The sequence below is a fragment of the Argentina silus genome (genome assembly GCF_951799395.1).
Source record: "Argentina silus genome assembly, chromosome: 1".
Taxonomy (NCBI): Eukaryota; Metazoa; Chordata; class Actinopteri; order Argentiniformes; family Argentinidae; genus Argentina; species Argentina silus.
Window position 1 is genome coordinate 11,382,867 of NC_139655.1, and position 14,461 is coordinate 11,397,327.

The 14,461-nt window shown below is 42.9% G+C and overlaps 2 protein-coding genes across 2 annotated transcripts; both read left to right on the forward strand.

The window, feature by feature from the left end:
- Positions 1 to 2,421: 2,421 nt before the first annotated feature.
- Positions 2,422 to 7,477, forward strand: hhatlb (hedgehog acyltransferase like, b; the record flags this gene model as incomplete). The annotated part of the gene is made up of 11 exons (XM_083682757.1): positions 2,422 to 2,527; positions 3,642 to 3,709; positions 3,814 to 3,927; positions 4,467 to 4,661; positions 4,925 to 5,134; positions 5,802 to 5,973; positions 6,159 to 6,303; positions 6,418 to 6,453; positions 6,616 to 6,817; positions 6,945 to 7,086; positions 7,242 to 7,477. The coding sequence occupies 11 exons, from the start codon at positions 2,422 to 2,424 to the stop codon at positions 7,475 to 7,477; spliced, it is 1,626 nt and encodes a 541-aa protein (XP_083538883.1).
- Positions 7,478 to 9,142: 1,665 nt separating this feature from the next.
- Positions 9,143 to 12,759, forward strand: klhl40b (kelch-like family member 40b). The gene is made up of 6 exons (XM_083684158.1): positions 9,143 to 10,480; positions 10,797 to 10,957; positions 11,406 to 11,513; positions 11,683 to 11,868; positions 12,049 to 12,198; positions 12,370 to 12,759. Exons 1-6 carry the CDS (start codon positions 9,314 to 9,316, stop codon positions 12,479 to 12,481), a joined length of 1,884 nt encoding a protein of 627 aa, XP_083540284.1. The 5' UTR covers positions 9,143 to 9,313; the 3' UTR covers positions 12,482 to 12,759.
- The last annotated feature ends 1,702 nt before the right edge of the window (positions 12,760 to 14,461 follow it).

Below are 14,461 nucleotides of genomic sequence, written 5' to 3' on the forward strand. Positions count from 1 at the left end.
TCACTGCTGATATGGCCATGTATAATGTGTGGCATGGAATTGGCCACATCGCAAAATGACTACAGGCTTAGACCATCCCAAAACAGACCTGGCAGCCATGACTATGGAAAATAACAAAGATGAGAGAGGAGAAAAACTAAGCGTTCTTCAAAGTTACATCACTTTTCAATTCAAAGCAGGGGCACCTATTATGCCCCTGACACAATACCTTTGATTGGCATTGTCCCCCCAGGAGCCAATCAATTATCAATACAAAGGCATGTAAAAACAACCACATTGATTTTCAGAGATGGTTGAGATCAGCCAATTCAATTCTTAGTCACCTCCACCTACTCTATCAGTAATTTTTTATCAGACACTATTTAATTATGCAAGTTTACTTTTTGAGAGAGAGAGAGAGAATTTAACATTAGTCAATATTTTATCTGAAAAAGACCAAAGAAACTTCAGAGGATGGCTCCCAAATAAATTCAAAACTTGAAATTGATACCCCTGTTCATGCTCAAAAAGCCTTTGTGCATTTTGTTTCAACAGTTCTGGCTTGGAGTTCCACAACTAACAAAGCTCTCGTTCTTTGAACTGGACCTGTCCTCCTCGCTGGAAAGTCAGAAAACAAGGTAAATCCAATGAACTTTTGCTTGAGATGCATGGGTGAAATAGGAGATGTAACGGGCAGCCATGCATACCGCTATCTCTGCATTGTTTTGACAGGCACTTACGGGTCCGCCCCCCGCTGTGGCACTGGTCAAAATATAAATACATCCATGCTCACCTTTAACTGTTCTCAGCTCCCGCAACGGGAGTCAGTGGGTCCCACCGCCCACCCATCGGCTGTGTAGATACAGAACAGATGCAATAGCCCGCTTGTTTTCCATTCTTTTCTTTTCTATCTATTTATTTTTTCCTTTATTTTTTTGTCTCAGAGGGACTGAATATACTTTTTTGTTTACTTGTTTATTTTGGTTTACAGCTGCATTACTGCGCTCAAGGTCAGTACTGTCCCACAACAGGTGCTGCTCAGGACTTTTCGGCGACAAATTACAGAGCATGACTGTATGGCATTTGAACAGCTTACATCTCAGAGAATCTTTTTGATATAGCAATTGGATAACATTATTGTGGTACATTAAATTTGCATGTTTACTTGATAAAAATTCACCGATGTTCTTTCCAGAAAGCAAAGAAAACAGTGTAAAAGTGATTATAATTATATGGTTATGCAAATATGAATTTGAAATGAAATATCTATTTTACAGTCAATTGTGCAGTGAGAGTGAGAATTACACTGTGAATTTGCATAATGTTATAGCCTATCTGATGGGATCATTTAATGTAGCCTATTGAATGGATCAATTCAATAGAGAAGACTTTCAAAGTTAAAAATAGCAAGCAGCTGCATGTTGCAGATGACTTCAACTCAAATCCTAATCAGTGGAAACCTGCCCTCTACCTCTCAGAGATAAACATTTTAAGGACATCATTGTCGTCTAGACATCACTGGCGTCTTGACTAACGTCAAGTCACGTTAGTCATTATGTTTGAACACCCACTGACAAGTAATCAATATCCTCTACATTTTATGGAGATACATATCTCTTGTGTTTATACTGTAGAAAAACTACATACAGTAGTTACACGATAGCTGACTTAACCCATCTAATAGTTGAAATTAGATATTTGCTTTGAATTGACATGCCTAATAACTTGGACCAAACTTCAAAGTCGACATGAAAAGAGCCCGTAGGTATCTGCATGCTTTGTTTCCTGGTACAAAGCGGCTGATAACACTATCTTAATGGCTCTTATCCGTGTTACTGTGAATACAATAGTTTATACATGTGACACTATCCTAAATTGAAACTGGAATGAAGGAACAGGTCTATTTTTACACACTTGCATTACTCGCTTAAATTACACACTTAAATTGCACGCTTAAATTGCACACTTAAATTACACAATTAAATTGTTATCTGTCTCTGATTGAAATATTGAAATGGTACAGTATCTTTAGACTCACATGTTTAATGTCATTGCAAACAGTTCTAAATAAATTGGCAGCTTTAAAGATAGCCATTATGTGCCATTTCTGCAGTTTGGGTCAGTGGGACCAAAAAGTCAGAGTAAAGGATTAGATAAGGTGAGAGTAATGTCTATGCTGTCCTGCATATCTATGGCCTGTGTATACCACCTTCAAAGCAGTGAAGATCAGAGATTGTCTAGGAGTCACAGGAGTGCAAAGGTTTGTGTGTGGTAGGCCTACATCTTGTTCAGAGAACTAGCAACAACCTGAGATGTTTGATACATTATTGTACATTTTGATGTAGTTGTGCAGTGAATTGACAACATTCAGTGTATTGGCTGTTAACTGACCCTTGTTGCATCTCTCCAGGTCTCTCCTTAGCTGTGGGAGTCTGTTCTACCATGGGGATCAAGGCTGCCCTTCCCAAGTATGAGCTCTACTTCTACAACACCATCCTGTATCTGTCCATGTTCTGGGCTGCCAGCTGGATCTTTGAGGTGTCTAGCTGTGAGTACACAGGCATACACAATCACACACAATGACACACACACACACACGCAGGCACACACACACACACACACACACACACACACACACACACACACACACACACACACACACACACACACACACACACACACTCACAGGATGGGGAGGAATTAAGTAAATATGAACCCTTTCAACTTCCCGGCCATTCACAGCTGGGACCTCTGCTACAACATTGGTTTATTTTGGATGTAGAAGGGAGTTCAGAGGAAGAGACCAGTACAAACGTTGCTTTTCTCTGTAACATTGAGCTGTGTAGTATAAAGTAAAATCTGTGCATGTGCTCATATTAATCTACTCATTAAGGTGTTTTTCATATGATGTTAAAATATACGCACCAATAAATTGTATTTGACAGTAAGTATAGTAGTTGAGTCACGTAGGCACTACTGTATATATACAGTATCATACCAAGTGTTGTCCATAATGCATCCATCCAGGCGCAGGCATTTGTCTCCATAGCTCTGTCCTGTATGGCAGTGCATAGGGGAAAGTCTTCCAGTATGGTATTGTCTCAGGGAAAGGGCAGGGGGGCGTTTGTCTGGGTGAGGGCCAGGAGTTGGAGCTATGCCGACCACGCTGTGGAGATCAGGTTTCTGTATTAATACCACAGGGAGAGGGAAGAAATAGGATTGTTGTGTGGCCCTGCATTTATTACTGTGGGCCTGTCAACAGTGACAAAAGCAACCCAGTCTGCACTCAAGGGCGACAAGTAGAAAAACAAAGGGGGAGATAGATAGGGTTTGTGTGCATATCATGTGGAACTTTGTTGTACATTTGTAATGTATGTACAGTAGAGGGCTCCTCCAACTCACCTGGTTTGAGGTTTGACCTGTGGAATCACATCGAGCCAGTGTTTAGTAGCCTGGGTGCAAATCTGAGATTTTCTTCTGAGGCACCCAAGCAAATGTATCACTGCACCCAGGCCAAATGTCAAGCAGACGGTGTAAACCTATATCACACAAGATGCATTCATGTTCTCATCTCAGATGAGATATTGCAGTTACAGGATGTTGCTATGAAAATATGAGTTTTATCAAAATGTCTAAGGACGCATTTCTGTCTCTTATTTCAGCTAATTCAAACAGAAAGGCCTTCAAGTCCAGTGTGACGCCAGGATGGTACTACTTTGGCAGGAGAATGGTGAGATTTAGCAGAACTGAAAAATGATCTTTTCCCTACCTTTGATCAAAATTACTTTGTTGATATGTGATGATTGGTCTAATTCTTGGATGATCTCGCTGCAGGATACAGCTGATTTTGAGTGGGTGATGTGGTTCTCTACGTTCCGAGAGCACATCCTCTTCGCCCTGTCTGGTCATGTGCTCTTCGCCAAGATCTGCTCCTTGTTGGCTCCACAGGTGCATTTACTGCATTTATCACAAGTCTATCTAATGAGAAGGTCTGGAATTGAGTACATGGATAATGGACACAGTTTGGATTCATCGGCAATAGATACTATCACAAATTGCTTTTTCTGCAAGACATTATTGATGTGTTAAGAATATGGACTTACAGTATTGCCATTTGAAAGCATTGCTGTCACTGTCTGGAATCATACTATGTTGTATACCATGTAGTAGCTTTTTAATGTCATTTGGAGTAAGCGATGAGAGGGTCCAGGTGGAGAGATTGAGAGAGTAGAGAGCATGTTAGAGAAAGCTATACTTAGACAGAGCTGGATTCTGACAGTTTGTTTTGGCCAGCATCCTTCTCCTAACTGCCATGTCAGCAGAGCCTCTCCAAGAGAGAATGCCATGCTAAAATATATGACCAAAACATCGATAGTATAAATGTATTGTTTACATATTCAGCTATGCAGTAACAGCTGTATAGGTAATCCTTTCTCCATGGTCTCTGTCTGGCTCTCTAGTAATGACACTGTGTTTTTCTCCCACAGTACAGGTCCCTGGTGTACATGGTGTATGGGATTCTGGCGGTGCTGACCAGTATGGGCTGGACCTACATCACCCTCATCCTGTCCCACTGTGTCCTGCTCTACAGCATCTCCCTGGTCAAAATCAGGTGGCTCTGTTATGTGGCCGGCCTCACCACCCTCGCCACCTTTAAGATGGAGCCCTTTGTGTCCTGGCAGGTGGGTCACAGCTACACACTGTCACTGGCTAAAGCTGTTTGTACTGTGTATGGAATGTTTTTTTTTTTCCGAATTAGTTGAGGGTTCAAATCTACCAAGTTTAAAATATCATTCTGTACTGTATTATCATAATGACATGTCATTCAATGTCAGTTTGTGTCATCTAATAATGTGTGCCATTTACCTTGTCCCATGACATCTCTGTTTTGTGATTAGAGGTAGAGTAAATCAACCATAACCTCTATTTAAACTCTCCCTCTCAGAGTGGTTTTGTGACTGGTTCGTTTGATCTTCGCCACGTCCTGTTCTACGGAGGCTGTGGGTTTACTATCATGCGCTGTATGAGCTTCGCACTGGAGAACTGTGAGAAGAAAGAAGGGAACTACAGCATCCTGGAGCTGCTCAAGTACAACTTCTACCTCCCCTTCTTCTACTTCGGACCCATCATGACTTTCGATAAATTCTATGTTCAGGTAAATATGTTTTACACATGGCGTTTTTTTACCTCTATTACATATTTCATGAAACAAACACATACTAATGAATGGTAGATGCACACACAAAACATACATTGAATGACTGAGAGAAGTTTGTCTCATGCAAACATCTCCCAAGTGTGTCTCCTGCCCCCTACAGGCAGAATAGAATATACAGAAAGCTGTAATGACTGAGAGCAGTTGACAGGTCTGTATCATAAATAGCCCTTTCCCAATTGTTAGAAACTTGATTCCTCACGCCCTCTCCTCGGTCCTCCAATTGCTTCCTTCTTAAACAGCATTGATGGAGAATATCTCAGGGGGCAGAATCTAGATCTTCTCCTCCAATGCGTTTTGAGGAGGATGGAGGAGAGGACGCAAGGAATGGAGTTTCTAATAATGACCAAAGCCTTTTCTCAATTGTTAGGAGCACAACTCCCATCCTCTCCTCCATCCACTTGCATCCTACTGAAAACGCATTGGAGAATATATGTATTCTCCTCCAATGCCTTTTGAGGACAAAGTGAGTGGAGGACAGAGGAGAGGGCACAAGTAGTCGTGTTCCTACAGTAACAATTGAGAAAAGGCTAAGGTTAGGGTTAGGGTAACCCTAATGCTAACCCTAACCCATTTCTCTCCTGCGTGTGTCCCCTGCCCCTGACAGGCCAACAACCCTGACCTGACCAGGAAGGAGAGGGAGATGTGGAACATCAGTCTGCAGGGTCTGGTGCACCTGGGGGCTATTTTAGTGGTGGACACCCTCTTCCACTTTATGTACATTCTGACCATCCCCACTGATCTGAAACTGCTCAAGCACCTCTCAGACTGGGCCGTAGGTCTGTGGATCGTCTTTGAAAGATTGGCTTTGAAGTGGTTACCGATTTCAGATTTCCGTGGCTGATAGCATTTAATTGTGTTTATTCATCTTAAAACATTGTTTAATAGGTTGATTTCAATTATGTATGTATGTAACTGTGTATGTGAATATGTACATATGTGCGTCTCTTGTTGTGTTCCCTAGTTGGATTGGCGTACTCCAACCTGGTGTATGACTGGGTCAAAGCAGCTGTGATGTTTGGAGTCATAAACACAATATCCAGACTGGACCATCTCGACCCGCCCCAACCCCCTAAATGCATCACCATGCTCTATGTGTTTGCTGAAACGTAAGTATACAAAATCTCTCCCCTTTTTGCTAATTGAAAAGTTAACTTTTTTTTGGAATGATATATACAGTACTGGTACAGTATGCAAATGTACTTCCTTGTTTTTCCTTACAGACACTTTGACAGAGGAATCAACGACTGGCTCTGCAAGTAAGTGTGTCAGAGTAACTTGAAAGTATTCAATATTATGTCCATTCTGTTGGGCAAGAACTTCCGATGTAACACTATTGCAGTACTTTTACTATTGCTTGTAATTCAGAATGTCACATGAAGCATCCCAGACTTCAGAGCTCTTTCACTCTTGCTCTGCAGATATGTTTATGACTACCTGGGAGGGAAGCATGACAATGTATGGAATGAGCTTATTGCAACGCTATGTACCTTTGGCATCACCATACTGTGGCTGGGACCCTGTGAGGTGGTCCTTATCTGGGCCTTCTTCAACTGCTTTGGCCTGAACTTTGAGCTGTGGACCGCCAAGTTCTTCTCCATGGAGCCATTTGCTTCCTTAGAGGTGAGTGAAATGGGGATTGAGAGATGCCATATGGGATTTATGAAATAAAAGGTTTTGCAGGTTACAGTTACATATATTTAGCCTGCTGTAATGTTTTTTTTTTATGTGTAAATATTTACCCCCACAGATGGCTATGTCAGATTCCATGTCTCGCAGAATTAGAGCTATCTTTAACACTTTCAACTTCTGGACAATTGTGCTTTACAACATCTTGGCCCTGAACAGTCTGGACTTCGCTAAGCTGGTTGCCAAGAGACTGCTTCTGAAAGGTAGTAACTTGAGACTGGTATTGCTGCTGCACAAAAAAAATCTGTAACATCTAAGTCACTGTAATGGGTGCAGCTCTGGCATACATCCATTGTAAAGAATGTAACTGTTACTTTCAACCATGTTGACAATGGAGCCTCCACTGTGTCCCCTCCAGGCTTCCCTATATCCACCATCACCGTGATGTTTGTGACCTACTGCTTGGTGCAGGTGATAAAAGAGAGAGAGAGGAGACAGGCACTGATTGATGACCCTGACCCCATCCCCACTCCTGCTCCTGCCCCTCCCCCTGCCCCTGCTGTTGCCCCCACCATGACCACCGCTGCCACAGCCACACCTACAACCATGCCTGCCCAGCCTGTGGTGGACCCCAGCAAGGAGAAAGCCGAGTAGAGATTTGGCGCTTTGTCTGTCGATTTGTCTGTCAAGTCAAAACTGTCTTTATGAGTCCTTGTTTCTGCTATGTGGTTAACAAAGTGGTTGACAAGGCAACAATTCATAGACAAGTTAAATTTAGCCGTACTTCATAGCAATGAAAGGTATCAGAAATATGTACTGTAAACTAAGGTGTATAGGCAAGAGAGAATTGTAAGAATTGTGTTCAGAGAACAGCATAGAACATTTACTGTATACTGTTCACAGATCGACAGTGTTGTCATCGATATATTAGATTTTATATCATGTTTTACACGGAGGCTCTGTTTCTGTGCTGATCATGTAAAAGTGCCTTGATTGTAAATAAACTCTTCTGGTGTCCTGCGATACTGTACACACCGCTGCTAGGTGAAAAGGTGGTTTTAATTGATGAGATGAGAAAATGGAGCACATGCACTCCTGTCCCAATGTAAAATGTACTGTACTTCCAAATATATTGATTGATTGAGTGAATCAGAGTTTTTGACTCATTACTCATAGATTGTCCTAATACCAGCATGTGTGCCATTTTATTTCACTTTCACAGTATTTAGATATTAGATTCAAAATATATTGGAAACTTGTTTTGTTTTTTTATCTATGAGGGAGTCATGAAAGGATGACGGTAATGTAGCATTGTTAGCTGACAGATTTTGCTATTGTTATCAAGAAGAAGAAGAAGAAGAAGAAGAAGAAGAAGAAGAAGAAGAAGAAGATGATGATGAAGAAGAAGAAGAAGAAGAAGAAGAAGAAGATGATGATAAAGAAGAAGAATACTCTATTTTCCAATACAGAGGTGAAACGGAGACAAGGTATCATATTTTATGTCTCACTGTCAGTGATGACGACCGCTCTGACTCTGTAGCTCAGATAGGTTGGTGAGAGAGAGAGCTTTAGCCTACTATAAATATGGCTGTTCCCTTGTGTGAGACCTGTGTTCATTAAAGGCTGTTTGGTCTGGGGTATTTCTGTATAGTTACATAAGCTGATTCCTCCTGTTCAACTCTGAAAGAATGTATCCACACTGGAAACACTTTTAACACTGTCCACTGGAATGGAAGTGACCGTGCCCGGCCTGAAACATGTGGTGTGTTTATAATAGTAGAACAGGTGTGAGGTCTGAATTAACTCAACAACCAATGTTGATACAGCTAGGGTTGAGAATCAGCCTTTGATTGAGTTGGGATATTGTGATGTCTGAGATAAAGGTTTAGGGTAGACCATGACTCAGCATAGTAACCTTACTATGATGACATCAGGTCAAAGTTCAAAAAAAGAATTGAAACCCTGAAGAAGGCAGCTTGAAGCAAGAGTGTGCTCTCTTCCTTTATTTTAGAACAAAGCCCTGACCCGGTCCCAGCACACCGCTAGGGGGCACTCTGCTAATAGACACAGTGATCTAACACAGGGCCCCACATGACTCAGGAGGAACTCATCTCCCATGAGCAGTATGTGTCAGCTGTCCGAGCTGGGGGAGGGAGGAGGCGGGTGAGGATGGGAGGGGGATATTACATTTCGCATGTTCCAGAATGGATTCCACAGCTCCACAGTGAGGGCATAGGCTATAAATAACCCACCAGTTGGAGCTCAATTGAAGGGTCAGGACAGCTGAGAAAGTCATGAGTTCAGTTTGCATGGGCTAATACTAGACGGACCTTGCCCCTGCCTCCTCTTTCCTGGCTGGACAGAGAGCCTGAGCTCTGCTGTGGACAGAAGACCCATAAAGAACCAAGAAGGCCCTTTGATCCTTCTATCAAGACCCCAGGAGGGCCCCTCACACTCTGCATCACGATCGAACAGTGACCCCCTGGAACCATGGCTCTGCCCATAGACCCCACAGAGGAGCCCCGGATGTACCAGCAGACCCTCTTACAGGATGGCCTCTACGACCTGTTGGAGAACGACAAGCTGGTGGACTGTGTGCTGAAGATCAAAGACAAGGAGTTTCCCTGCCACCGGCTGGTCCTGTGTGCCTGCAGCTCCTTCTTCCGGGCCATCTTCCTGTCCGACCTGGAGGAGAGCAAGAAGAGAGAGATTGTCCTGGAGGACGTAGAGCCTGGCGTCATGGGGCTGATCCTCAAGTACCTGTACACATCCAACATCAATGTGACAGAGCACAACGTCCAGGACATCTTCTCTGTGGCCAACATGTTCCAGATTCCCTCCATCTTCACGGTGTGTGTCTCCTTCCTACAGAAGCGCCTCAGCCTCAGTAACTGCCTGGCCATCTTCCGCTTGGGCCTGATGCTGGACTGCCCTCGCCTGGCCGTCTCTGCCCGCAACTATGCCTGCGAGCGCTTTCAGCTCATCTCCCGTGACGAGGACTTCCTCCAGCTGGGGGCCAGTGAGCTGGCGGCCATCTTGATGCCAGACACCCTGAACGTGGAGACGGAAGAGGCAGTGTTTGAGTCTGTGATGAAGTGGGTGGCCTATGACGAAGACGCCAGGGTGAAGGAGCTACCAGGTCTGCTGGACTGTGTACGTCTCCGCCTGGTCCCCCAGGACTACCTGGCAGAGAAGGTGGAGAAACATAAGTGGATCTGCTCCAACCCAGAGATAGACAATAGGCTGCAGCTGGTCAGGGATGCCCACAAAGGGAAGCTCCCAGAGATTAAGAAAAACAAAAGTAAGAAATTAGAGGAGAAAAAGACAGAGGACGATGGTGAAGCAGAGAAAGATGGGGAGGAAGAGGAGGAAGAGGAGGAGGAGGAGGAGGAGGGGGAAGAGGCTCTTCTCCCCGGCATCCTGAATGATAACATGCGATTTGGCATGTTCTTCAGGGACCTGATGTTTTTGGTCAGTGACACAGGTTCGGTGGCCTATGACCCCATCGGAAACGACTGCTATGTAGCGTCACTGTCCACGCAGGTCCCCAAGAACCATGCCAGCTTGGTCACCAAGGAGAACCAGATCTTTGTGGCAGGAGGACTGTTCTACAATGAACTCAACAAGGAGGACCCACTCTGCTCCTATTTCTTACAGGTAGGCTATGCAAGAATGGTCTCAATGCATTGTGGCATGTCTATAGTAACACACAAAATATATAGAAATGTCTATTTAAGTATATTGTATCGCTGTATGTAACTCCTGCATGACCAAGAAAACACACATATTGTCATGTTTTCTGTGATACCACTATTTTAAGCTATAAGGCTATACAGACTATGTTGTTGGGCTATATCTACTAGATGTGATGTCTGCATGCATGTACTTCTCTGTACTGTATGTGCTCTATGACAGCATGTAGACACCTCCTCTGTTCCCTTCTGACACTGATTTGACCTCTGTGACATCACAGTATGACCCAGTGAGTGCGGACTGGCTGGGGATGCCCCCCATCCCTTCTCCGCGCTTCCTGTTTGGGCTGGCCGAAGCTGAGAACTCCATCTTTGTGGTTGGAGGGAAGGAGCTGAAGGAGCAGGATCTCACATTGGACTCTGTCCTAGTTTACGATAGACAGTGAGTTGGAATTTATAGTGCAACTACCAGAATGGGATGTTGATGGTGTGTGAATATTCCTATGAATTGGAAGTGAAATGCAGTGATAGATACTGTATATCCTCACTGCAAAGGTTTATAAATAGATAGAAGATAGATTGATAGCATGGCCTTGTGCCACTCTGAGCATTTGGAGAGATTTACCCAGGTTTCAAGGCAGGCCTCAGGGGAAATCTACAGGAGGCATAGCACTTGCTCTCAGATTAATGTCTTTCTAGTTTGTAAGAAAAGACTCTGCTATGTTTCAGTGGCTGAGTCTTTGCATTCTCAGCAGTTTGTGAACATATAAAATACATACTGCAGTGTGTATGTTACAGGGATATGAATCACAGGGCCATAGATGTCATGATGAGATCCGGTCATAATGAAACTGTCTAATAAGTAAACTCTCTGTATTTCTCATGTCAAGATCTTTCAAATGGGGGGAGTCAGACCCCCTTCCATATCCAGTCTATGGCCATGGTACAGTGTCTCACGACGGACTCATCTACGTGATTGGAGGAAAAGAGGACAGCAAGTGAGTCTCCAAAGTGACCTGGCATTACTATTACCAACTCTGTAATTACCACCTCCATTAAAGCGTTCACTCTTTGGTCACTACCGACACTACTGCAAACTGCTACCAAATCACTACATAAGTTGAAAAAGAAAAATGTGATCTAATGCTGTCACACTTCTCCCAATAGGAAATGCTTGAATAGAATGTGTGCCTACGACGCTAGGCAGTTTGAGTGGAAGGAGTTGGCCCCTATGAACCTGGCCCGCTCTCTGTTTGGTGCCACTGTCCATAAGGGCAAGATCTACGTGGCAGCAGGAGTCACTGATACTGGCCTGACCGACACCATAGAGGTCTACGACATCACTAGCAACAAGTGAGTGCAGCATTAACTCTGACGAGTCACATGATTCACCCTCACTTATATCTCTTTTACGAGACTGTAATATACAAGCAGTCTGCTGTAGGCATAACTGTAAATGCTGTTTACCTGTTGTGTGTGTCTGTGTGTGTGTGTGTGTGTGTGTGTGTGTGTGTGTGTGTGTGTGTGTTCCAGGTGGTCCGGCTTCGGGGTGTTTCCCCAGGACCGTAGTTCCATGAGCCTGTCGTCTGTGGCTGGGTCGCTCTACGCTGTGGGCGGCTTCGCCATGATGCCCACTGAGGACAAAGAAGAGATTATCCCCAAAGAGATGAACGACATCTGGAGGTAAGAAACACCAAAACCAAAAAACACAAAACCATTCATTCCCCATGATGTGTGTTAGATTACAATTGTTGGGTTTTTTATGAGCGCTGACTTAAAAGTTATAAGATGGCATTACAGCATTACAGCATTACAGCATTACACGTATTGACACCAACCTGTCCTTCTCTACAGGTATGACGAGGGGGAGAAGAAGTGGAACGGTGTCCTGAGAGAAATCCAGTACGCCTCTGGAGCCACCATCTTGGGTGTGCGTCTGAACACTCTGCGCCTTACCAAAATGTGATCCTAGCTGCAGTGCTGCTGCAAGGGCAAGACATTGTAGGAATCCAATGGCCAAGACACAGTGCATACAGCATTGAAAACTGGAGTAGAACAGAAACACTGCATCTAAAGAGGCCTCAATAGTGTAGCCAGGAGCAGTGTTGAAGGACTGCCTTATAAGGACGCCAGAACATGTACTCAATGTATGGTAAATTGGAACAATTATTTTTGCTTATTTTCTTTTCTACTAGGATGGACCTTAAATTTGTTTGACTTGACCTGGGAGCAATGATGCAATTTGTAGCCAAATGATGCAATTTGTAGCCAAATGATGCAATTTGTAGCCTAGGCCTTGCACCAGTTACAGATCACATTTTATATTTGTATGCATATCACTCCAATGAAATATGGTTTGGGAATCTGTGTAAAGAAAAGAGGGGGGGGGGCATTTTACACTGTAATAAAAAGAAATGTGTCTCACTGTTCATACATTGTCTGTGTTATTGCCTTGTCTACAATTCACAATGGAAGCCAAATAAATGTTGCTAAAGGTGCTATGTAGTACTTCATGTGATTCAGTAGAGGGCAGTGCAGTTATTATTTTTCACAAGAGTAATGCCACCAAACAACAGTTAGAACAGTGATGCTGTAGCCAGGCTTGCCCAGCATTGAGGCATATTAACATTAAGACACAAAAGACACTCACAGGTATGCCTGGTAGAGAAGGAGAGAGAAGTGATGGATAAAAAAACATGTTTATCAGTAACAGCTACAGCTCTTTGTTGAAATAACCACACAAGACACATTCAGTTTGGAATAATATATCTATATTGTTTAATATTGAAATGATTTTTATTATGCTCTCCTGTGTTACAGACAACACTAACCGATACGATAAATGACAGAAAATACAGTCTAATGTTGTTAGCACCTCTAGACACTATTGTCCTTGTATTGTTTTAGTATTCAGTTTATATAGTCGACAACTACTGTCTACACATGGTCTATGTACACAAGAGTTAACTATAAGACATTGTGTTTACATTGTAAAGTATATAATCAACAAAATGACAGAAACATATGATTGGTTTAATACAGCTGCAGGATGGATAAGAAGGGGGAACAGGGGAAACCCTTAAGTGCTAGGAGAAAATTATTTTATGTCTTTTATTTGAGATTAACATTGGTTTCTATGATAACTAGGACTTTCTTTGCTCAAAATGGGAAACTCAACATTGACAAGAAGTTTACTAGACCCACTGACCAATCTGTGCAAAATCACACAAACAACTTCTCTTTCTGAAACATTTGATTTAAAATTCTATTTTTTACCCAACATTTGGGCAGGATAAAAACAACTACATTTTCCTATCTTTCTTCTACCTTTTTACAGAAACAATTCTCCTTAAAATCTTTCCTTTCAACAGCCAGAGGGAACATAACTAAGAACTGCTAACCATCTAAGTCGAAATTCAAAACACTTTTCTTGGAGTTGAAGAAGGCCACAGAATCGATCCTATGGATAAACAACCCCTCTAGCAGCTAAACCCAAGAAGTACAAGTCCCAACAGGGACACAGACTTGGCTTTACAAACACCCTCTGCCCTCTCCAAAAAATCATTCACAAGTTTTGTTTGTGACAAACATTTGCTTTTTAAGCACCTACTTATCTATTTCAACCTACCCTCATTTAAGGACACGAGCAGGTCCATCTTTGCCTCAGCTAATACAACACTTTGGCTGGTAGCCTACTGTAGCCTTACTGTGGGAATTTGGCCATTGACTGTTAAACAACAACATGGAACAACCTGCGGAGAAAATAAGAAAACTAAACAAGGGCCTTTCGATTTCCATTCTCTTTTACCATTCTCTCTCTTTTGCTGCCCTTTGAATATGTAATTCTAGAACCACTAGCATCCTATATATGTGTAAAGTGCTTACAAAAAAAACTTTTTTTTAAGAGGGCAACCACCAAGTGGCATTTCTATAGAACTTCTGATAA